Source organism: Galeopterus variegatus, unplaced genomic scaffold, assembly GCF_000696425.1.
Source record: "Galeopterus variegatus unplaced genomic scaffold, G_variegatus-3.0.2 Scaffold2581, whole genome shotgun sequence".
Taxonomy (NCBI): domain Eukaryota; kingdom Metazoa; phylum Chordata; class Mammalia; order Dermoptera; family Cynocephalidae; genus Galeopterus; species Galeopterus variegatus.
This window is the reverse complement of record NW_007728692.1, coordinates 30,007-56,526: the sequence shown is the minus strand read 5'-3', so window position 1 is coordinate 56,526 and position 26,520 is coordinate 30,007. Positions and strand designations below refer to the sequence as shown.

The 26,520-nt window shown below is 37.5% G+C and overlaps 1 protein-coding gene across 1 annotated transcript in view; it reads left to right on the top strand.

Moving 5' to 3' along the window:
• Positions 1 to 25,979, top strand: part of LOC103598357 (glutamate receptor ionotropic, kainate 1) — a 61,088-nt gene extending 35,109 nt beyond the window's left edge. The window contains exons 9-11 of the mRNA XM_008582351.1: positions 2,616 to 2,841; positions 8,138 to 8,388; positions 25,520 to 25,979. Coding sequence (XP_008580573.1) covers positions 2,616 to 2,841; positions 8,138 to 8,388; positions 25,520 to 25,675 — 633 coding nt within the window. The 3' untranslated portion in view covers positions 25,676 to 25,979. The remainder of the gene's footprint in view (positions 1 to 2,615; positions 2,842 to 8,137; positions 8,389 to 25,519) is intronic.
• Positions 25,980 to 26,520: the final 541 nt, after the last annotated feature.

Sequence of the window (26,520 nt, the reverse complement as noted above, 5' to 3'; positions counted from 1 at the left end):
GGAAGAATGGATGTTGCTGGATTTAAATTCATGACCTCTGCTCAATTGAACAGTGCTACTCAAAATGTACTGTGAAGAACATGTTGGCTTAGGAAACATTTTGTTACCAAGCTATGACAAGATATGCAAAAAAAACTGAGTAAGAGTTTAGAAATATTGCAGCTATTGAATATTGTGGTGGCACCGAGCTCGGGATCTCTCTTCTCCCTGAGATTAGAGCACTTTGAGTGCTGCCAAGTATTCACATAGTGAGTCACACGTAGTATGGGCTGCATGCTAGTTGTGTGCTGTAGGACCACAGCTAGGTCTGTATTGAAAATAAAGTCCTTGACTACAGATAATTTGAGAACCACTCCTGAAAGGGACTCAATAACAGCTGTGTAGGTTTTGAGTTGTATCTTTTCATCTCCTTCTGTGTCCTTCAGTTCCCTGGATGCCTCAAAGATCTTCCCACACTTTGTCCATTTACCATGGAAGAATTGACCAATTACTTTGTTTTGACCTTGACTTTCATAAACCAAAAATCCAGTTTTCTGACTATTTACAGCCTGCATTTTAATAAAATTTGAAATATGGTGAAAAAAATAAATGTTTCATGGAATCTTTTATATGGAGGTTGGTTCCTACTTTGTATTAACATGAGACCAACTAGCAAACTGCCTCAGGGAATAATATGAGTCCATGAATATAAGCTATATTTTTACATGTAGATCAAATAACATTAAAATCATTCTGAAAAGAATTTTATCACTCACCTTTCCCAAATCAGCATGGTGCAGTGGAAAGGGCTTTGAACTAGATATTGGGGTCATGGGGTCCAGGATTAGTTCTGATATTAACTTGCTTTGTGGCTTTTTGAATCTCCAAATCTCTGGACCAACATTACCTCTTCTGTGAAAGCAGCAGTCTGAATGAGTCAATTTCTAAAGTCTCTGACGACTTTAAAATTTCATACTTCAAAGAAAATTATTTTCCCCTAAGGAACTTTCCTGATGGAGGAATAATTTTCCCAGCTGTACATTTACTACCAAAAGACAGATTGACCTCCCTGCACTTGTATGAGCAGCTCTTTATTAAAAGTTTAGCATTATCCGACTCTGCAAAGCTGAAAGCGCACAACAAATGAGGCACTGACCCTGACCCCCAAAACATACCTTTGTTGTAGAGACTTGAGCTCCAATTTGCAGGCGTCTCTGGGGTTGAGGAGTAACTCACAGGAGCTTAATCATGACAGAATGAGTCCCATAAAATACCAATATCTATAAGGTACTGTTTATTGAATTATTATTTGTCTCCCAGACCTTTCTCAGGGGGCTTTTCAAAGGCCTAACAATCCAAAATAAAGCCGTCTGTCCTCCTGTAACTCATAAAGCCTACAGTAGTAACACAGGTCTTAAATAGAGTTAGGAATTGAGTGAGCCCCTAGGAATATCTGAGCATGAATAAGTGCTCTAGAGTTGATTCCACAGGTATTGTATTTATTGCTTATGGCCCAAAATCATGTTTTAAGCTTCTCTGTACTCCTGAGATGATACATCCTGTGCCTGCCAAGGAATCTGTCTAATGTGTGTGAACACTATATATTTGCATGAGAACTGGGGTTAATTTGAAATAAAGGTAATTCCCATAATGTCCTTCATCCCTGAAATAAATGGAGGGGCATAGTGATGCAAATGAAAAAAAATCCAGGAAAAATTGGAACAATATGGAGATTACAGAGTAAAATGCAAAATGCCTAATTATAGATCACAACTAGAAAATTCATGTCTAAGCAATATGAAAATTTAGGCACTATGTTTTAACAAAGAAAGATAATGAAGTAGTGGTGTATATGTATAGATGCATATATTATATAACATATCTATAGTTTGAAACTATCAAACAGCTGAAGAGTAAGAGAAAAGATCAAATCATAGAATACTTTGAAATGAGATATACAGTTCTTTTTATCTAATATATGATTGCAATTAAAAATTATATACATAAAAAGGCATATAAATATAGCTTGAAGAGTTTTCTGATCTGAATTTTTATTTTAAAAGTGCATTTACATTCTAGGTTTTCTAGAAAAGATATGAGTGAAGGGTAGTGCTTTCATCAGTAAAACAGAGAAAGGGGAGAATCCCAGGGCTGTCTCCAGCAAAGGAATGCTGTATCCGGTACTGAAATTTACATACCTGAAAACAGTAAAACAATGCCTGCTGAAGTTGAATGATTGGAAGGAAAACAGTAAATGAGCAGAGTCCTGGAGTGAGCTAGTCACCCCTTGGCCCAGTGAGTTATGATGGCATGTTCTTAAGTGACCACAGTTCATTAGGAAAGTGCTACTATTGATTCCAATGTTCCTTCTTCCTTAACTGGAAGCAACAAAAGCACGTTGAGCTAATCAACCAACAGTTCAAGGTCTCCTCTACCTAGATAGCTGCCTCAGTGCCTCCATGTGCTTTCCTGTAGTGAACTGAGCTCTTTTCAGCTACCAAATTAAAGTATCAGGGTCTCACCTGTGGAGAAAGAATCTTCCCTGTATTATTCGAATCATTGGAAGTTTGAATAGCTTTAGGCCATATTTTTTTTCAGCACTCTTCTGCTGGTGGGTGTGCTTTCTTTCCCTGCAGAAATCAAAGATATCCACTTATGAGAAGATGTGGGCTTTCATGAGCAGCAGGCAGCAGACTGCCCTGGTAAAAAACAGTGACGAGGGCATCCAACGAGTGCTCACCACTGACTATGCCCTGCTGATGGAGTCCACCAGCATTGAGTATGTGACGCAGAGAAACTGCAACCTCACTCAGATCGGGGGCCTCATTGACTCCAAAGGCTACGGAGTGGGAACGCCCATCGGTAAGAAGGGCAACTCATTAGCCAAGACTGAGATGGGGAATGTTGACTGCAAGTGTAGAAGGGGATGGGCTCAGAGTTCTCTATTGCAAATTCTGATAGGCCCACAGTACCTTTAGTGGACTAATAAATAAGAAAAATATTAATATAGATCAGAAGCATGGTCTGAATTGAAGATTCCCAGATATTTAACCTAATAGACTTTCAACCAGTGTTTCTTTCAAATTCTGCGACTATGTAACTATTTAATAAAATGTAGGTTTTATTATTTTACAAAAAAAATATATCTTTTTTTTTTTTTAAAGATGACCGGTAACGGGATCTTAACCCTTGACTTGGTGTTGTCAGCACCACGCTCACCCAGTGAGCGAACAGGCCATCCCTATATGGGATCTGAACCCGTGGCCTTAGTGTTATCAGCGCCACACTCTCCTGAGTGAGCCACAGGCCAGCCCCAAAAAATATATCTTAAAGAAAATATCTTCCTGATTAATCCTCTTTACATTACTTTATATGACTTGGTGTTGTCAGTACCACGCTCACCCAGTGAGCGAACCGGCCATCCCTATATGGGATCTGAACCTGTGGCCTTAGTGTTATCAGCACCACACTCTCCTGAGTGAGCCACAGGCCAGCCCCCAAAAATATATCTTAAAGAAAATATCTTCCTGATTAATCCTCTTTACATTATTTTATACAATAACTACATATTCCTATATAATTTTTCTGCTGTAAATTATATTAGAATATAAGAAAATTAATTATGCATATAGGTGACAAAAATTAGACAGCTAGTGTTCCATATCAATAGATGAAAAAGCAAGGCTATATCAGCTAAAAGAAAAATGATAAAGATTAAATTATAATTATAATTTGCTCAGGCAATATACTAAATTCAATCAATGAGAACTATCTAAAAACTTCAAATATTTTCATTCATTAGTTCTGTACCACTGCTATCCCTAGAGAGGTTATTGCCTTCCATATACAGATCTATACAGGGATGGCTTCTTGCATGACAGTAATAGATATGAATAGAATATTCTTCTATATTCGAGGGAGAATTACTGACTCCCTCTCTACAGAACACTCCTTTTCTACTGTTTTTCTTTCTATAGAAAACTGTATTGTTCCAAAGTTCTGGTGTGGTGGCAAACCCACTCTTCTCAATTGAGTCATTGGTAATTTGCTGATAAGCATCTTAAAGGAGAGGAATCAGGGACTATCCAGACCACTGGACTAGTCCAATAAGCAGAAATCATAATCACAGTCTAGCCAGATAATTAAGGGCTCAAGGTAGATTTGATTTGCTTGTTCATATTATTTTTGTTGTTTGAAAGGAATTGTCCAGTCTGACCCTCAACATCAGGTAAGGACCACAAACTCAAATGCTTACAGAGACCGGGTAGATATCATAAGTGAGTAAGGCTTATTTGCTTGAGGAGGCAGTAGGGCATGATGGCAACTATAGAGAATTAGAGACCACGTGACTGATCTAAAGGAGGCAGCTGCTTTTCAGGTCAGTCAGTTGTAGACATGTGGAAATTTGAGCACAGGTTACCAAATAACCCATTTTTTCAAGGGAAAAAAAAAACGGATTTTAGGTGAACTGTTCTGATTTTTTAATTTGGCAACAAATTCATTAAAAAAAGAAAAGATTATATATGCTGTATTCAACTTTTGATTAATGCTAATTTAATTAACCAGATAAAAGTCAACTTGCTGCAACATTTACTATGAGTACACAACCAATTTGACTCCCTGCTATCTACCTGGTGTTAGGAATATATGCTGTGGAGAAATTAACTTTATTATTATTTGTTATCATGTACGTCCTTTTAAAAAATCTTCTGCAGAAAAATTGTGCTAGAGATCCTATACCTATCTATTGCCCTTTTGTTTCTAATAACTTTTCTTGATGAAATAGTGAAGTGTATATTTTCTCCCCAGGTGTTAAGCTGTCCTATAATTTAGTCAACATGTTCTGCAGGGATTTCAGAGGGATTGTTAGACACTAGCTAAAAAGACAGTATGCCACCATTTGACTTTAAAGACATGTCCTATTTCTCTAACCAAACTTTGCCACCTTACTTTAGATAATGGGTAGAAGAAGTTAGACAGATGCTATTTTTTTATATCTCCTCACTGCTGATTTTAGTTAAATGGGCCATGAGTCAGACAAGAACACTAGTAGTGGGTACCTTTGTCTGAATCTGCAGAATCAAACCCCTAGGACTGATTGCAATATAGTCTGCATCTTCTTAGAGAAGCAAGTATAGTTTCTTAATTAAACCATCATTAGACTAAATGATAAAGTTGAAACTGCACCCTTATCATTTCACCTTCCACCCCATAACTGCACCTTACCACTTTTAAACACCCCTTTTGGCGACCAAATTTCCTGACTGGTAATAGTGATAGAAAATATCAATGTGTATCATTCTTCCTGAGAACATTTGCACTTTAACATGAGTTCCTTCTACAGAATAGAATAGAACTTGAAAGCTAAAATTTCTGATAGTATGGTGAGTAACAGGGGCTTGGAGAACGGCAGGAGGTGAACAAGGGCCTCCTTTCTGCAACACTTCTAAATTAATGTGGCACTTTGAAAATCACTGCCTGCCTTCATGTGAATCAGGCTGTCTGTGTGATGAGTATCACTAGATTTTATGTACATGATAGAGAGGTCTGAATGTACTGTTCAGTCTCTTTTTTGCCAACATCACCCATAATAAGTCCCAAAGCTAAAGAGCCTTCCCCCCTCCCTAGATGAAAAGAAATATACTCCAGGAATTTTTCATAGTGGTTATAAACCTGTCATGCTTTTAAACCAAAAACAATGAAGAAATAATTGGAACAGATGGCAGACCTCAAAAAGAATACATCTACTGGGAATACAGCTGTTGGAAAAATTGGTGAGATGCTTCTTCTATGATGAATTGACTCTTTAAGAAAGATCAGTTGCTATTCAGGAAGATCTGCGTGTATAAATACATAGTTTTTCAAGTGACTTGTAATAAATTGCTTCTGATGTCATTCAGTTCATTTAAGCAACAACAATGAAGATTGGACTTAAAATATATTCAGACGTAAAAAATTCTCTGCACACTTCTGGTTTGTCCTGACTGACTCTCTGAGGGTTCCAAACTCTTTCCCATGGTTGAAGATTGGCAAAGTCGGCTCAGTAGCAACACAAAATTGAAGACTTTTCTTCTTAGAGACTCTCAGGACAGAAGCTTTGGAAATGTGCCTCATGAGAGATTTCAAATAAAACTACAAGAGAGTGAGAACAGTTAGGGCTTAAACAGGTTACTGGGAGGCTGGAAATTACCTTCCTTAGAGAGCAACTTTAAACAGAGATTGGATCCCCATATGTCCGAAATGTTATAGGTATTGTGCAGCCTGAAGGCAGAAGGAGAGCATCAGTCAACATTTATTGAGTGCCCACTGTGTAGACTGCTATGATTACTGCTGCAACCACTACGATAAAAATTATTCTCACACTCTTCGAGGCACTTTCATGTACATTAACACAAAGCACTTCAGCTTCACTTAATTGCTCACATGTATGGACATGCTAATGGTGCTCATTTCAGTCCTAGCCATTACTCTGGGAGAGTTTAAGCAAACAACTAGTATCTTTTAATTTGGCTTTCAAGACCTGTTTTCTTACCAAAAATCTGTACTCTTAATTGACAAGAGGTAATCTAACTCCAAAGTATTTGCTCTTCTTTTAAACTTGATTTTGAGTGCTGACAACTACGTTAGGAAGTCTTAGGAGGAAAAACAAATGATAAAAGCCACAAATGTTAACCTTCTTCTTTTTTAATGTAAACCCTGCCATAGGGTATAAGGCCGATGTGGAGGTGGGAAGGGTGATATGGGGGCAGTTTCATGAGAATAACACTGAGAAGTAAGAAGTAAGGAGAACTGATTTAATTCTTGGTTCTGCCAGTACCTATTAGTTTCTCTCATATTTTCAGTGCTAAATTTCTTCAATTTTAAAACAAGTGGACTGGCCTATATAATTTCTAAGATTTATTCTGGTTCTAAGATGCTTAATTTTTCAATTTGCTTCCACCAAAAACTTTGCAAACAGAGAAAGCCAGGGTGTATTACTCTCCTGCTCAGTAGAAGAAATACTAACAAAAATTCTTAGTCTCCAAGGAGAAATTGAGTAAGAATCTTACTCTCTCTCTTCTTTTGCATTGGCTGACACAGGAATCCAGTATTAAGATGCTATGTCTACAGACAGATGTTGTTACTCTCTAAACCTGACCTAATTAAAAGTTCAGCAGCATTACTAGAAGATAGAGTATAAATATTATCCATACAGTCCTTTCAAATTTTCCAAACCTAACTAAATTTTGTAGGACCTTTGAATTATTCAAAGCCTACTCTTAAGTTTATCTTAATCTAATTAAAAGTTCAGCAGCATTACTAGAAGATAGAGTATAAATATTATCCATACAGTCCTTGCAAATTTTCCAAACCTAACTAAATTTTGTAGGACCTTTGAATTATTCAAAGCCTACTCTTAAGTTTATCTTAACAGGTGCATTAGTCAGTATGGACTAACAGCCGTAACAACATCTGCAAATTTTCAGTGACTTATACAGTAAATGTTTATTTCTTTTTCTTGTCACAGTTCTTGTGAATTGAAAGAGAGGCTCTGCTTCATACAGTCACTTTGAGGCCCCCAAGTTTCTTCTATTTGTGGGTTCACCATCCCTAATGACTTGAAATCCTTTCCTTCCTAATAGGTATTTGGGAAAAGGGTGAGAGAGAGCACACAGAAAATTATGTTGGGAAGATTTATGACATAGAACTGGAAATGTCATACATCACTTTAATTCCCATTGACTAGAAATGACCACACTGAACCAGAAGGAGATGGGGATGTAGGTGTTATTCCCCTAGGAAGAGGAAAAGGCACTGGTGGTTATCTAGCCATACTTAGTCACAATATGAAACAGTCAACAGCCTAGAAAAAGTAGAATCTAAGGAACAAAATCCTTTGATGTGGGAAAAGATTCATGAAGAGCTCATCAGGAACAGAATTCCTACTTTAGCTTTTCCTTACTTGAAAGGAGCAAACAGTCAAGGCCAGAGTTAATCTCAACACGTCAGCTAACCCTTTCCAATTATTTAGAGCTTTCAAAATATAGGCTTCCCCTTTGCTAGCTGATTTGTGGTTTGGGATTTCACAACAGCCGTAAAGTAGTTACTGCTAAGACAATAATACTTCCTGACATCTTCAACCTTTTGGTGACCAGCATTGTGATGACCTCACTTACAGGTTCTCCTTACCGGGATAAAATTACAATTGCTATTCTCCAGCTACAAGAAGAGGGGAAGCTGCACATGATGAAAGAGAAATGGTGGCGGGGGAACGGCTGCCCCGAGGAAGACAATAAAGAGGCCAGTGCTCTAGGAGTAGAAAATATTGGGGGCATCTTCATTGTCCTGGCTGCTGGACTGGTCCTTTCTGTGTTTGTAGCCATTGGAGAATTTATATACAAATCACGGAAGAACAATGATATTGAACAGGTGAGTCATCTCTTTCTAGGAGTGGGTGGTTTTTAGTTGGCATTATGTGTCTTAAGTTTGGGGTTTTTAAGCATGCTTGCCCTTTTTTTTTTTTTTTTCTCTTGTAACAGTCTATTGAATTAGACGCCCAGAAGAGACATTTTTGAGTTAGAGCAAAGGGCTGTTGAATTCCTGCCAGGTGCTAGCAGCCTCATTATTTATTAATGAGAAGAAAGAAGAGCCTTATACCCTAAATCCAATTAGCACTATTTGGAATGACAGTGCAGAAATTCCAAACTCATGTTCATTTCTCGAAAAGTTATTTGCTCTTAAGATAGAAACCCTAGATAAAGCAAGGAAGAAATAAATCCAAAATTGGAAAAGATATAAAAAGATATTTGAGAGAAATGTTACCAGCCCTTAAGTGTAGATTCTGAGCACATATACTAATGCAAAACAACTTATATAAAGATATAAAAGTAGTATTTTGAAATTGAGCATTTTACATCTCTCAAAGTAGGATTTCTAAAAGGATAATTCACTGCCAATTTTTTTTTTTTGCTAGGAATTAGATAAACAATACAAAATGGCAATAAGATATATTTGAGACTTGATTTTTCAAAATTGTATTTAGGATTATAGGATGATTTCAGTCATCACCCATTTTGGGCTCTTACTTTTATCTTTGAAGGAAATTACATATGGAACTTACACTCTTCTAAAAAAGATGATGGTGATTTAAGAAAATTCCTTCACAAGCATACTAGCATAAAAAAATACAAAGCTCATAGTCACTACAGTGCTTTAGGCCACCCATTCAATTTAAAGATACTATTAGAATTTCATGACTATGAACTATTAATAACAGACCCAGTTTAACATTCTGTTGTCATTCTCTTGAAATTCTTAATATTTGTTAATAAGGGGTCCCACATTTTTATTTTGCACTGTGCCCTTCAAATTATGTAGCAGGTTCTGATTCATAATCTGAGGCTAGACCCACTTCCTTTAAGTGGAAGCCCTCCTTAAGCACTCAAAACTAAGGATGATTGGTTGTAATCTGTTTTCATCATGAAAATCTTCCCCAGAAATATAATACACTTGCCAGAGTGTTGAGTACCCCTTTCCTAGACCTCATTATAGAAAACTGTCTTTAATTAAAGGGCAGAATAGACTGATCTCTTTTGTTTTAACCTTCAATTTGCTCTTGAGGTGTCTTGTTTTATGCAACTAATTTGAAAAATAAAAGTTTGTATATGTTATGCTTTAATGTGCTTCTCATAATTGCCAGCTTCATGTGATTTAAATTTTCATTTAAACATTCATTCTCGCTTCTGATTTATTCATTTTTCTACATTTTTTTCCCATTTCTTTTGCATGCAAGGCTTTTTGTTTCTTTTATGGACTGCAATGTAAGCAAACCCATCCAACCAACTCTACTTCTGGAACTACTTTATCTACGGATTTAGAATGTGGCAAATTAATTCGAGAGGAGAGAGGGATTCGGACACAGTCCTCAGTTCATACTGTATAATGTTAAAAAAAAAAAAAAAAAAAAGGTGTGCCCAGTAGAAATTGTATTTGCTGATTGCTGTTGTTGATGGATATCTATATCCACTAAGCATAAGTAGGATAGCAAAACTCATGTACTCTAGACATTGAATTCAACGCATTGGAAACAGATGTGCACTTTATGTTGAAAAGGGGGCGTATCAGGGATATATAGACTCCTAGATATGTGCGTTTACAGGAATCTGCTCTGTCCCAAATAGTCATTTTAGATCTATTTTCATGCACTAAAAATAAGCAACTCCTTCGTCATGAAAAAGAAGATTCAGAGTCAACAGTGAAAGCATGAAAACAAAATACTAATTCTGTAGACTTCTTTTTATCTTTATGAACATTTTTTCCTCCTCTTTTCTTCTGCCTGTCCCATACATTTTCAAACTACCCAAAGCCCTTATTTTTTCAATAAGTACATATATAACTCCGTAGCACTGTTAATTTTTAATTCAAATTGATTCCATTATTTAAAATGTATCATTTACACAAAGACTCAAAGGTGTCTTAGATTTTAAAGATTAAAAAACCTTGATGCAGAGAAAGAAAACTAAAAAAATCTCTGGTTTTCACAGAAGAGCATCAGCTTGGTTGAACATCACTCACAAATGCACAACACAGAGAAAAATGATTCCCGGGCAGATATTTGTCAACATGGAGCTATCAAGTAACATTTCCTTTTAGAATTTAATGATCTTCTGTAGATTCAGAGTCTCTAAGGAACTGTGATTTTTTTTTCAAGCTATATATTATTTCTTTGAAGATCCAAGCAAACACCTAAGCTATGAACTAACTCAGAGCATCTTCTATTTACCACTCACTCACCCTCACTTTTTACACTGATGAGCATCTTACCACCAGATGTTATTTCATTCCTTTCCCACTCACCTAGGACAGACAGAGTGCTTGTTCTCGGAGCAATCTTTTCTGAGCATTGCCACCTTCATACTCATTGCTGTGGGTGTATCACCATTATTAATTCATTCCAAATGTGTTGGGGAGGAGGCAAAAAGGAGAAAATAAATAGAGAAAAGAATTTCCACACACATTAGTTACAGATCTCTGTAGATTTATTTTCTACCTGCATTCAAACTGCTGTAAATAATTCCCACTCTAACTCAACTTGGTGACATAGAAAGCCAATTGCATACTTAATTTGTTGTGACACAGAATGTCTGATGGTCCCTCTGGGCTTGTTTCCTCTTCACAGTGAATAGGAGAATTGAAGATGCCTTTCATCTTCTCTCAATATGGGATCAGTTGGTCTTTGTTTTCCTTAATGGGATTACCTTTTGACACATCAAGTGATCCCCTAAAACACACTCCTCAGGAGTAGAGATATGCCATCTGTGCAGTATGTATCATTTCACCTTCTCTTTGCTTAGCTTTAAATGGGTTCCAATTTTTGAATCACAAGTTTTTCCAATCGGTCCTATATTTCTCCAGTAAAGCATGTTCAAGAAACTTGACTCTTGCTCTGATTGTTTCTCATCCTTGCTTTCTTCTTTAAATAAATGTGCTTTTAAGAAAATACCTATAAATAATACTAACATTTATTTGTCCTTTTTGAAATAGAAGCAATATACTCTTTGACCCAGGTCAGAGTTCACATTTTCCTAATGAATAGAATCAGATGTTGGGATAAGTATGACATTATTCTCAGTTTCATATTTCGTTGATTTAGTATATAAAAACAAATTGCATGAGTTTCTTTTCCCAAGGACTTTTTAAAAAACCAAACTGCTACCAAAAAAGTTCAAGTATGATCGATAAAGTACAGACAATTAAGGTTAACAATAACTAACAAAACTTGCCTTTCTACAGAGATCATTCTGTAAAACTATAACTCAGTGATTTGGATAAAGAAATGATCCCTTTCAAAAATTGATATCTGTGTCCTACTTTAGACTGTATACTACCTAATTTCGATATTTTATATACTATATAGTATAGTTTCCAAAATGTTTTCACATATGACATTACGTTTGATACTTTCAACAACTTTAATTCAGCTTTACTAACAGAAAAATAGAGTCTAGAGTCATCATCACAGTCTAGAGACTAGAATCATAAAATTTAGAATCAGAAGAGAATTTTCTAAGTCAGCCAAACTTAGGTTCAAGTTGTAGTATAGCCACATGCTGAATGACTTCAGGCAAGTTACCGAAGTTCTCAGAGCCTTGGTTTCTTAATATGTAATACTGGAGCATAGTTTCTAGAACATAACATTATTTTAAAGGAGTACTTCTCAAAATGGGTTCCATTGGAAAGTGTTTCTCAAATAAGTATTTTATTGTTAAATAACCTACAGAGCATCACACTAAACATTCCTTTACTGCATGATATTTCAGTGTGTTTAATATGTTGTCATGCATTGAGAATTTCCAATGAGGTGGAAAAGTTTTCAGCATTTTTCAAACCTAGCAGATCAGAGAATCTTTTTTCCTTGAAGCATCTTGACAGACCAGTGTTCCACAGATAGTACTCTAGGGAACACTGGTACGACAATGTGTATCTCATACCGGGATAATGTGCAAAACATCTTGCACTGTGACCGGCACATAGTAGGCACTCGGTAAACAATTACTTATTATTTGGAGTAAATTTCTGAGCCTCAATTTGCTCATTTGTAAAATAAAGATAATATTATTGACTTTATACATTTACTATGAGAATTAAATAAAATAATATCATGGAGTAGAAAATGAAATGATTTATAGAAGTTTTGTTAATAAATACTGGTTTAAAAAATGGCATAGGGTTGGAGTAGAAAATGAAATGATTTATAGAAGTTTTGTTAATAAATACTGGTTTAAAAAATGGCGTAGGGTCGGCCCGGTGGCGCACTGCTACAGTGCGCCGCTTGCGAGCATGGCGGCGCTCCTGCTGAGGGTTCAGATCCCACATACAGACCGGTTCCCGCTCACTGGCTGAGCGAGGTGCGGCCGCAACACCGAGGGTTGTGATCCCGTTGCCGGTCCCGGTCCGGTACGGGCGCAACACTGAGGGTTGCGATCCGTTGCCGGACACGAAAAAAGACAAAAAGGAAAAAAAAAATGGGGTAGAGTTTTGGAACTCATCTCTAGAAATTCTAATTTAATTAGGATGGAGTTGGGTCAGGACAATAGTAATTTTGTCAGATGCCCAGTTGATTTTAATGCACAGAAAGGGCTAAAACCAATAAACTAGACATAAATTTATGTATCTAATTAGAACTCAGTAAATCATTGCTGTTTATTAATTTGTTGACTTTAGAAGTAGAACCACTAATTCCAAACAATATATCTAATACATGGTTAGCATATAATATTCAATAGACCCTTACCACTGAGAACTCAGAAAGAAACTGCACATCTCTGAGACAGATTTTTCATGATATTCAACTGATGATCTTCATGTTCCATTGTGAAACATAGGGCAAGCCCTACTCAAAATTACCAAGTAGCTGGTTTATTGCTCTCTGTGCCCTTTTGTCCCTTGAGGCACCTATGTTCTTTCACTCCACTCTTTTTCCTTTTATTCTAGCTCTCAGACAACCAGTTCTTGCTGTCACATAAATGTCTGCTAAGACCACAGTGATCTCAGCAGGGGCCATTGCATTTCAAGCGAAATTTAGAAAAGACTTGAACAAAACCTTTCAAACTCTATGTTTACATCATTAGTTCTCAGATTTGGTGTAAATCAAAATCACCTGGGGAAATTATTTAAACTACAGCGTAGAGGCTTTACCTCCAGACATTCCTCCTCAGCAGGTATATTTCAGGAATCTGCATTTTTAATAAAGCCTAAAAATTAATGCTTAATACTACTTGTATGCATTAGTTTTCATAAAAATCAGCTTGAATACAGCCATTTTCTTCAAAATTCGGTCAGACATGAGTCTTCCTTAAAATTATCTTTAATATGGGGCCGGCCCAGTGGTGCACTGCTACAGTGCACTTTCTTCAAAATTCGGTCAGACATGAGTCTTCCTTAAAATTATCTTTAATATGGGGCCGGCCCGGTGGTGCACTGCTACAGTGCACTGCTTGGGAGCGTGGTGGTGCTCCCGCCAAGGGTTCGGATCCCACATACAGACCGGTTCCCGCTCACTGGCTGAGCGAGGTGCAGGTGCAACACTGAGGGTTGCAATCCCATTGCCGGTCCCGGTCCGGTACGGGCGCGACACTGAGGGTTGCGATCCGTTGCCAGACACGAAAAAAGACAAAAAGGAAAAAAAAATTATCTTTAATACAAGAAAAAAATTTAGTAGCTTTTCCTACATGAGTTTTTTCCCAGCAATCCTAAATACAGTCGTTTTCCTAGAAAGTTGCTGATAAACATGAGTTTTCATTAAAACTAGCTTGAATATAGTAGTTTTATTTCAAATTAGATGGTAAGCATGAGTTTTTATTAAACAGCAGCAGGTTATCTGTGGATTATACTTTGAGAAATATTGTTTAGGGTCAGGAAGAGAGAAGGAAGGCATTCAAAGATTAAGCAAGTGCATCAGCAGCGATGAGTCATATAATATTGTCTGATTTGTTTCCTAACAGGTCTGTCTCTAACCTAATACAAATAAGGGGAAAAATAAAGCTTTATATTTTACGTTGTTTAATTTTAGATTAAAATACATAATGGAATTATTTTAGAGTTTTCCAAGCAAAACTGGAACTACCTAAGGAATACATGGCTGGTGGGGATCTTGCTGTTAGAACAATCAGCTGGATCATATAATTATAAACCTCTTCAAGGAAAATTATTTCTCACTACCTCACTCCATTTAACTAAGCATTACATTATGTTCCACATGAGCCATCTGTGGCAAAGCAGCATTACAATGATTCCCAATTAGTTTCCAAGCTCATGACCCTTATACTACAAGGACTATTTTCTAGTGAGCAATTTAAAAGTAGCCTGAACAGCCTTTAAAAGCAAAGGGAAAGCAAAGCATTCTCATTTATTGTACTATTGTCTGCACATCTAACTGTGCCAAATGGCATTATTAATTAACTATTATAGATAATGAAAAATTTCTGCTTGATGCTGCAATACTAACTTGCCTTTAGGAACCATCTCATTATGTTTCTCACAGTTATAGAATTTTATGTCCAGATGCACAAGCATATTAAAATTATTTTTGGTTTCAAAATTCTCTCCATAGGGACTGGTATTATGGAGAATGAGATTCTTCCTTAAATTTCCTAATACTTTCTATCTACAAATACAAGGGCATTCTTGTGATAAAAAGTCAACATCATAAATGTACTGTGTGGTTTCACACCCTGTAGAATCTGAACTTTGTCATTGTCAGCCCAATACAGCTAATGGCTCAGACTACATAACATTATCAGATGCTTCCTAGTGTCTGAGGCTCCATTTTTTCTGTAGTCTGATAAATTTATTTAGTAAATGACATGCAGAAGTCTCTATAATCAGGTTATTTTCATAATTGTGCAAAGTGACTTTTCCTTGCCTAGAAACCCAATGATTCATTAATTAACAGAGAAGCCAGGAAGCAATTAAAATTCATTTAGAAATAAATTTTCCAATGTACAACTTGAAGCTGTCTTATAAACCAAACAAACTCTGCCAGATGCATGTGGCCCAATGGACAGGTGACTTGGGAATCACAAGCGAAGAATTCACAAGCCAAGAATTCACGCTGCTGCTAAATGGCTATGTGTCTTTGGGCAAGTCTTGGGACCTGGGAATCACAAACCAAGAATTCACGAGCCACGCTGCTGCTAAGTGGCCGTGTGTCTTTGGGCAAGTCATTTTACTTCCCTCAGCCTTAGTTTCCTCACGTGCAGAATGAGGAGTCTGTATTTGCAGTTCTCTTCCAACTATGATATTTTTAAATTTAGTAGAAAATGGGAAGGAAATGAAAATACAGAAGCATTGAAAAAAAAGGTTTTTGTTTATATATGTATTTTTTTAATATGGTTGTGTGTCTCTCCTGAACACATTAAATTCTTATTTCAAGAAGCAGAATTACTTTGTTAGTACTTCAAGGTAGAAAGGGCTGCTCTGGATATAGAGAAAATGGCCATCACAGCATCAAGGAACAAGAGGGCTGACCATCCAATCAATCATAAGCAAATCATAATAAACACAGTAAAGGTTACAGAAGTGGAATTGTGCTTAATTTTAATGAGCCTACAGACTAGGTTTTTAAGAAAAGAAGAACTAGACATGTCTCTAAGAAGCTATTCAAAGCTATAGAACTGATTACATATGAGGGTACTTCAAAGAGTTCATGGAAAGATTCATATTACCTTCTAATCTTACTTTTCCATGAACTTTTTGAAGTACCTTGGTATAATTCAGGAAAGGGAGAGGTAACTAAAGCATACAATAAGCCTCTAAAACTCTATTCTGTAAGTGGAACTTAAGTGTTTCTGCTAAAGAGGAACAAGGAAAAACAAAAGGACAGCTTTTATTTTGTATCATTTTTACCCCTCCCCTTCTTCTCACCATCAAGCATCAGGGTTTTCTCATAACTGCTCCCAATCTGGAGATGAGCCCAACTCTTAGCTTTTGAGTTGTAAGTAGTCTTTGCAAATTTGTACACAGACAAAAATCTTGAAAACCATGGCTTTCAATTGAAAGATCCAGATGTTTCATTGAATAAGTTAGTTGCTTTAATTTTAAAAGTTAATTTATAATCATCAAGAGCCAAAACCCAGAAGGCTAAGGTTGGGAAATACAGATGATGATGTTTTCTGACGCCAGACTAGATTTCGACCACTAGGAAAGAAAGAGAGAATTGGAGGGAAGTCTTGAAAGCTTAGATGCTACTGGAATCTCTGAGAGGAGCCCTAACAGCCATCCTTGAGCCAATTTCAATCTGGGGGAGGACAGGAAAATAGAAACCCCTGAAAAATTCAAAGGGAATACTGAACAGAAAATATCATTGTCAGAGTCACAGGGTGTAATCCAAGAGATGGTCAGACTTGTAGAGATATCTTACATCCAACTGTCTCTTGAATGTCAGAATTACAATATCTAAGCAGTTGAGGGTATGGAAAGCTTCATAGAGTCTTCCTCAGTCCCAAAGAATGCAAGAAAAAATATTCAAATGTCCATGACCCTTCCCACCCAAGAGGTTTGTAGAAGATCTGAGAGAACCAGTGGCCTGGAAAACCTGAGGCTGGAATGGAAAAGACAGAGTGTGTGGACATGACATGCAGACCGTGGTGGAACCACGGGCATCTCGGAGGACACAGCAGATACAGAGACCAGTATCAATGACCCAGTAGGATGTCACACCTCAGTGGAAGCCAAAAGAATGGTAGTTATGGGGCCACTGCTCCCGGGCCCTCTTGACACCTTTTCTAATCCCAGATGGTTCTTGGAATGAACAGAAGAAGGAGGGAGGTAGGACAAGGCCTGCATTAACTTAGCCATTAACCGAAAGAAAATATTTTAAACCAAAAGTGAATTATCTTGAGTGGATAAGATCCACTAACAGATGAGGAACCTGTAAGCTAAGGTGAGTTCTGTTATTTATTTATTTTTTTTAAAAAAAAGGTATTACATAAATTTTTTGTACATCCAAGCTCAAGAAAAATGCATGCCTACTACAGTGGGTATCAGCCCGTACCCCAAAGACTCTACCTGCTGGGACATGTGTACTGTAGACAATTAAAACGCTACATCAGGTCCATTTACCTTGCAGGCAGGGCTATTCCCTGTAGGAAAAGTGGTATGCTAAAAATTTCTTTGAAGTTCATGGCCCTAACTCTGCCTCTGAAATACTTAAAAAGACCAGCCCCTCTTCATTAGGTGAGGGAAAGCCAAACCCCACAGGGTCATCTCAGGCCTTCAGTGCAAGAAGCCAAAGAGAAGCCAGAGGGGCAGGAAACAAGCCACACTGGCCTCTGACAGTGGCTCCAGAGAAGGGCCATGTGTATTTTGCATTGAAATGCAAATCCACATTTCTGCCACTTTTCAGCAAGGGCAGCTGCTTACCTCTGGATACACAAGGCCACCTGAAACTTCTTATTACCGCAGAAACATCTGCTCTCTGGTCATAAGGCTTGAGTGGGCCACATTTCATCCTCCTCTCTATACCCATCAGCCACTTTTGTGTCCTTTCTGGGGCAAGGGAGAGTTTCGCTGCTCTTGAGTGCCCTCCGGAGGCCATGGGAGACTCAGAGGACAGTCTGGAGCTGATCTGATGGTAGACCCTGATGACAGGCCCTATTGACATTCCTCCACTGGAGTGACTGCCTCCTCTGACAGCCTAAGACAGAAGGGGGTGAGGAGAGGACAATTTTCCTGTGTTCTCTGGTCCCCACACCTATGAGATTGTCTTATCCCACTGCATGGGAATTTGACTCCAGAAGAGGCAGATAAAGGGCACCTTCTCAGATTTTCCTCAGCATCTAGGCTCTGGTCAAGATTCTATGACCACCCAGTTTAACACCTGGTCAAACATTTCTCCTTGAGACCAGAAACAAAACAATTCTATCTTCATACTCTATCCTCAATCCTATGCTGGGTCCTGAAGGCTCTAAGCCTGTTATTTAATGTCGAACTTTTACAAAGTACCTGCTTTTTCCTTTTTTCGAACACCTGGCTGTTGTAATTAATAGCTTCAAAGGCTGCAGTGTCTTCTATAGATCCACAAAAGTCTATTTAAGAGCTCAAAGCTGCAAATTCAACCCTTTTTTCTTTCTATATCATCCCTACCCTGAAGGCAATGCATATAAAAGCTCTTGCTACAACTTTAAAAGTGGGAAAAAAGAATTGGGATTCAGAGGAAGGAAAAAAAAGCACATGGATTAACATCTCAAAATGTTATATTGCCTCAGTGGTAACCCCATTTCTCAAAGTTTTCCATAATGTTAGAGAATGAACTTACACACCCCTACCTGCCAGGAGTTTGTGTTTTATAGCCCTGGGTGGCCATCCATTGTGCAAAATTTCTTAAGGAATTCTAAAAAAAAAAAAAAAAAAAAACCATATGGATTGTGCATGCCATTACAAATATACATATGTTTATTTTAATGGGGGAATAAGTTTTTAAAAGTGAAATCTTTAAATGAAGTTCAACTTCAGAAAGAAGATCCATGTGTATCTGAGACCATGGAGTAACCCTGTGTCTCGCATAGGTATATTTCTAAGGTTTGAGGAGCTCAGATAAGACAGCAAGGAATTCTAGGGCACACATTCAAGCAAATGGAGAAGCTGAAATCTAGGATCTGAGAAGGCGCAGATGTTGGCACCAGGTTCCAGGTGTAGGAGCAAAGATGACATAGGGTAGGAGAGAGGACGCAGAGGTGCTGACAACACAGCATTAACAAAGCTAGGAAAGATGAGTTCTGGAGTCTACATGCTATAGCCAAATGAAGAGGGGTCGAGGGCTTTCAGGAGCGATTACCTATGGGGAGCCAGTTTAAATTATCCAAGGTGCAGGGAAATGGGCTGGGCAGGGAGTGGCTTCTGGGTCACAGGTGGGATAAGGGTAGTGACCACACTTTGAAGTTTTATTTCAGTGTCTAAATTTCCTCCGCCCTAAGATTTTTCACATAGTCCCAGGAGATGAGAATCAACTCCCTCATTAGATCCCAGGCACAAATCAACATAACGACTATTCTGGAAGCTGATATAATGGTCAACACTCAACATCTTTGATCCACTTTTTAATCATTCCAAGGATGGTGTATGAAAGATGGCCCATGGATTCTGAATGAACAGATAAAACCAGAGTAAATGTGCTCAAATCCTCAGTTCTGGAATGCAAGAACTTCCCACAAAGGTGGTACACATGTAACTACTCCAAGAATCTTCCTCAACCTACCTTCATGAAACTAGTGGGAGATGATTGATGCCTGGACTTTGCTCTCAGATCATCAATTTTCCTGTGAAGAAGGGAAATCCTTGTGTAGACAGGCAACCCGATTTCCCAAGTCTCAAGGTAGCAAGTGCATGAATAGGATTCTTTTGTTCCTATTCCTTAAACTTGCCTGACTCCAGGCCCAAAACACATTAAACATCGTAGATTTGCTCTCACGCTAGCCCTCAGAGAAAAAAAAAAAAAAAAAAAAAAAAGGTTAAGGATGTGAATATTTAGTCCTTCTTTTTTAAAAAAATAAATAAATCCATTGAGACACTGACTCCGTGGAATTATGGCAGTATTTGACCAAGCCAAGAAAATGATAGCAATAATAATCCCATTCTCTCTCTGGAAACTATTCCTTTGATAGTCTATATTTTATTGAAAATGGTCTTTACAAAAGACTTCAAATCACAGCTTGCTTTCAAGTTATAGCAAGTCTATATATAAAAGGAAAGATTTTAAATCTCTAAAATGACAACAATATTACCTATATCCCTTTCCTCCATGTGTAATGTGAAAATTTATTAGGCAATGTCACATAGCACTCCGAGCATCTTTTAATAAGAAGCCTAATAAATTAAAGGGAGAAACTTATACAAAATGTAAGATTTGTATTATACTATTCGGTAGGCCAGAGCTTCTAAAAAATAATGTCAGAAAAGCCCTTAAAGGTATAAGCACCTAAAGTAGTTCTCCTAAGTGTTCTCCTACATGTACCAATGAATAAAAGAACCGAATGTATAAATGCTAAATTTATAATAAGAAATCAATTTGACGTTTTCAATCTGATGCAACATTATAGTCAGTATGAAAGCCAATGCCAGACAGCCTCGTTATTTGAATACTATGAACTCAAATCACATTCTAACACAGAGCTTTTCTTATAACTTTTTAAAAACATGTTTCTCTTCCCCACGCCATTTTTTCTGAAGCAGTGTATTTTAGGCACAAAACAAAAACAGTTCCTTTATGAGTTCCTCCTACCCCTTCTGGGGCAACATTTGCAATGGAAGGAAAGAGGCATAAGGTGAGAAGTTATCATTTATATTCAGGCTTACACCAGAATCAGGAAATCAAATATTTGTGGTTAATCCAAAGGAGGTTCCATATAGTCAGCAATTACAAAGAGAAGCAAACCAAATGGTAGGGTGAGGAAAGCAAAAGAAGGCAGGAGAAGGGAAGGAAAGGAGGCTCATGAGGGATACATCACAGGCACCTAAAAAAGTAGAGAAGAGGAAGAACTTTCTGCAAAACCACAATAAACAGGCAAATTTTTCTCTTGTTAAAACCAGGAGAGATACAGTTCTAGCTGAAGTTTCACTTGTACTCTTTACTAGATTAACTTCTGTTTTCCCATTTCCTTTCCTCTAAAAGAGAAGTCACACACACATCCTTAGCATAAATGCAAATACCACACTACATTACTATAAATTCTTTGTAAGTAAATTTTCCTATCAGACTTATTGTCATAGGGATTCATTTTAAATGGGTTCATAGGCACAGAGATGTTATTTTTTGGCAAGAGACTGTAGTTAGCTTCATTACCTTCTGATGTTTGAACATCTATCCTTCACAGGGCATAACACAAGCTGAAATAACTCCTGTTACTACATAAACACTGAAATATATTATGAACTTGGCAAAATGAGTAATAACATCTATCGAAAATTTATATTTTAAACATGTATAGGACCTCTTTTAACTAAAACACTGATACAAGCAACTCAAAGGAGTTGCTGGCATACAATGGCTCAAATCAAAGAAGTATGAACACTTTATTGTATCTCCCCCACCAAAAAAAAAAAAATCAGTGGGTGCCATAGAGTTAAAATATTTTCACTGTGGTGTAGAAAAATTTTATTTTGAAGAAAGAGTGTGTTTACAATGTGCCGGGCATTGGACTAAGTGTTTTACTTATGTTAGCTCAACTCACTGAACTCTCATAAGAGCTCTATGAAAAGGATCCTACTACTGTCCCATTTTATAAATAAGAAAACTGAATCAAAGAGAAAATAAACATTTTGCCTCATGTAACCCAGCAACTAAGTAGCATAACTAATTTTTCCCCCCCTCTGGCTAGTAAGGGGATCGCAACCCTCCGCACGGTGTGGTCTGCACCACGCTTAGCCAGTGAGCGCACCGGCCATCCCTATATAGGACCCGAACCCAAGGCCTCGGCGCTCCCAGTGCCACACTCTCCCGAGTAAGCCACAGGGCCGGCTCCATAACTGAAATTTAAACTCCACCATTCTGATGCCAAAGGTCAATTCCAAACTATAATTAATGGCTGGATACAGGGCCATTAAAATGAATCCCATCCACCACAGATAAATAGGAGGACCTAGGATCCAGGCTACCAGGGGTATTTCCAGTCTGCAGAGCACCGGAGTATACTATTGGGATATCCTGCCTCCAATTGAGCTGGCTCTGAAGTAAGGCAGCTAGCTTAATATCATTATGTTTGATACTTTCTTATGAAGTTAGAGTTTAGGAATTTAAACTGTCATACTTAAAAATAATGTTTCTATGGATCTATAAAGATGAGGGAGTTCACAAAAACCCACACCCAGAAACAGATCCTTTAAAAATTTTGATCCTGATTCAGAAGTTCAATCTTTATATACTATATGTACCTTTAATTCTGAGATTATAAAAGGCAAATTAATTAATGAATATGAGCCCCTCCCATGCCACTCAGAGCTCAGAGGTGACCTTCACAGTTTCATTTCCTGTGGATATGCAAGTGTGTAGTTTACTTGAGCTCATGGCTGGTAGGGTCCTTAAAGGTCATCTTTGCTTGTGACAACAGCAAAAACTTGGAAGCAGAATGGTCAGCCTCAATATCTTGCCATTTCTTTTTGATAGCTGGAGACAAGGTGCGAATCAAACAGAAATCATTGTCTGTGACCAAAGACAGAGAAACCAGACCACTGAGAAAGCTGTATTGATATCCACTCTCATGCTAGCAGCAAGAAATAAATACTTGGTGTTAATCAAAAAAATAAAGATGTTTGCTGTATTTTAAGGAACACTAAAATTTGGGGAAGGATTTCGTTTTTAAAGAAAAACTTAATTGAAACGTATTGTCAAGATGAGATTTATGACCACCCCTCTCCTCAAAACTGGGAAGCCAGAAGGTTTCAAGGAGTCCTTCCTGCATTGTGTCTCACATGGAAGCCACACTTAGAGACTCACTGGGCTGTTTCAATGTAAAATAAAATGGAATATCTAAAATCAAATGCTCAAGAGTTCAAATAGGGCTGGCCAGTTAGCTCAGTTGGTTAGAGCATGGTATTGATAACACCAAGGTCCAGGGTTCAATCTCTGAACCAGCCAGCTGCAAAAAAAAAAGAAAAAAAAAATCAAATACAGCAAAAAGACTGGAATTTGTTAATACATACTTTATGGGAGAACAATTCACAAAATGCTATCTATAAGAGGAAAAAAGAATTAAGAATCAAGGTTTGGATAATTTCTCGTGAAAGTAATTGGTTTGGGCAGTCCAGATGAACTGAGTTTAAACGCAGGCTTAGAGAACAAATCTATGGTTATTGGATGGGGGAGGAGGAGGGGATGGGGGAGGGTGGGGGAGGGAGGGGAGAGATTGGATAAGGGTTATAAGGAATAAGTATGATTTGTAACAATCGATATGCTAATAAAAAATAAATTAATTAAAAAGTGGGGGAAAAATGCAGGCTTTTCCTCTTAGGTAAGTTACTTAATATCGCCAATAGTAAATTTCCCCATCTGTTTAATTGGCATAACAACTCTTTCTTCATAAGGTTGTTGTAAGATTTATATGTGATAATGTTTGTAAATTCCTTGCCACTCTTTCCTTTTCTCCCTCCCTTTCTTCCATTTTCATAATCTCCCTGAAACCAGAAACATCCTGTGCCAAAAAACCTTTGTCCATTGAAATAAATTTCCAAGAAAAGTTTGCAAAACTCTAATACAACACTATCACAATGACACTATAAAAGAGTCACTTGATCTTAGTAGCAACACATAAACTTCAGGTTACATAATATTTAAAAAATCAGGGCCGGCCCGGTGGCGTACTGGAGAGTGCGCCTTAGTAGCAACACATAAACTTCAGGTTACATAATATTTAAAAAATCAGGGCCGGCCCGGTGGCATACTGGAGAGTGCGCCTCTTGGGAGCACGGTGGCGCTCCCGCCAAGGGTTCGGATCCCATGTGGAGACCGGTTCCCGCTCACTGGCTGAGCACGGTGCGGGTGCAACACCAAGGGTTGCGATCCTGTTGCCGGTCAGTAAAAAAGACAAAAAAAAAGGAAAAAAAAATTAAAAATAAAAAGTAAAAATAAAAAATCATATTTTACTTGTGATGTGCTTGTTCTAACATTTTTAGAGGATAATTCATAGAAAACATTTCTGAGTTCTTTCTTTGTGTGGCATGACACCCCTCTCAATTCACTGAAGCCTAGTTCTTTCTTTAAGGCACTTGCAACTCAGAGAAGTCACCTGGTGGCATGTGGTCATTTGACTTTCAACTGTATCCACTGTGAGCTAATTGCAAGGGAGTAATGCTTGCACTTCCAAAACCATTACCAGAGGCTTTGGGTTTTTAGAGGACTCTTTTTATTATTATTCTGATAAGAACACTTAACTTGAGATCTACCTTCTTAAATTGTAAGTGCACAATACAGTGTTGTCAACTAGAGGCTCGTTGTATGGCAGATCTCTAGAACTTATTCATCTTGCATAACTAAAACTTTATAACCATTAAGCAGCAACTGCCCCCATTTTTCCTTCCCCATATCCCTTGACAACAACCATTCTACTCTCTGTTCCTATGAGTTTGACTATTTTAGATACATCGTTGAATGGAATTGTGCCAACTTTGTTCTTCTGTGCTGGCTTATCTCACTAGAGAATGTTTTAAGAGTAACTTCATCAAAAAGAAAACTACCTTGTAGAAATCCTTATAAGCAAGAATTTATCACTCAAAGATCTTATCTGGGCTAGAAAAAATGACAGCAAATTATGTTTTATTGGGCCATTTATATACTGTGCATGTGAATAGATATAGTGTACTTGGAATGGGGACATGTATATATCATCTGTATATGTACATTTTATAGTCATAATTCCACTTTCCTTTGTATTATGCCATCACGTTTGCTGTGCAGTTCAGTACGACATTATTTTTCATTTCAACCACTGCCACATCATTGCTGCTACCAGAATCTCTGTTTTTTGGAGAAAATATACAATTTAAAATTGTTTTTTTTTTCTTTTTTTTTATCAGAAAGGAAAGTCATCAAGAATTAGATTTTATTTTAGGAACAAAGTAAGGTTTCATGGGAGAAAAAAACAAAGCCTTGGTGTAGAGAAGGTTTGTTCATTTTCTATAGCATTACTGAAGTGTCCATATGCCTTGATATCAATGTTTGGATCATCTCAATGGGGGAAATGACTTAATTTAACTCTGTTTTGGTGTCTCAGCAAAGGTAAGTTGTCTATTTTGAGAGCCTTGAGTTTTCTCTAACGGGTAGTTTTTATACTACTGCATCTGTGAATGAAAACCCAAAGCTTACCCAGCTAATTTGCCACCTCAGTTTCCTCAAGTAGAAAATGTGGGTGGCCAGCGGGTGGAGGAGGAGGTGATGGGAACTGGCCAGTTGAGGCAGAGTTGCCTTAAGATCAGTATCTTGCATTCCTTAAAACCTAGGCAAGAGACCGATCAACGGCAGAATAGAGATAGGTCTGATTAGGCTAATGAACTATTATTTCATGTTCTCTAGTGTCTTTCTTTCAATGCCATCATGGAAGAGCTGGGAATCTCACTCAAGAATCAGAAAAAATTAAAGAAAAAGTCGAGAACTAAGGGGAAATCTTCCTTCACAAGTATCCTTACTTGCCATCAGAGACGAACTCAGAGAAAGGAGACTGTGGCATGATCCAAGAAAACACCTATAGAAACTTTTCAGGAAGAAAAAGGACATGTTTGCTACAGATGTTTCGAGAAAGAATTCTGATGAGTGTGTGATGTGTTTCCACATATCTATATCCATAACTCTGATTGTGTATACAGATATAAGAAACACAAATGTTTAAAAAGCTCACATAGATACTACTCGGGAATTGATACCAGTTCTTTTGAAATGAATTTTTATGCTCACTTATTTTGCATTTTCTCTTTCATCCCCAATAAATGACTGTGTGTGCTTTCTAAATAATAATAAAACAACAGAGTTTTTTGTTGTTGTTGTTGTTTTTTTTTTTTCCAGAACAAGTCTGAGTCTTGGTTTGTTCCCATTCATATAGTTTGGTTGCAAGTGTCATCAGCATGGTTGAGTTTATTATTCTGAAGAATCCTCTTACCTGTTTAGACAAAGTCACTTGGGGCTGAGTTTTCAAATATTACTTTTAGTTTATACCAAGTAGTTCTTATAGTGAAGTGAAATCATTCATCTTTGTGCTCTAAATCTAATGCTATAAATAGTTTAAATGTACTCAGAACGTTAGTGAGTGCAGGTGCTCCTCAACTTACAATGGGCTTCTGTCCCAGTAAACCCATTGTAAGTGAGAAATATGGTAAGTCAAAATGCATTGAATACACCTAACCCACAGAACATCAGAGCTTAGCCTAGCCTATTTTCAACGTGCTTAGAACACTTACATTAGCAAAAACCATCTAACACGAAGCATCAATACCTTGTTACAACCCATTCTATAACAAAGTATTGACCATCTCATGTAATTTATTGAATACTGTACTGAAAGTGAGAAGCATAATGGTTGC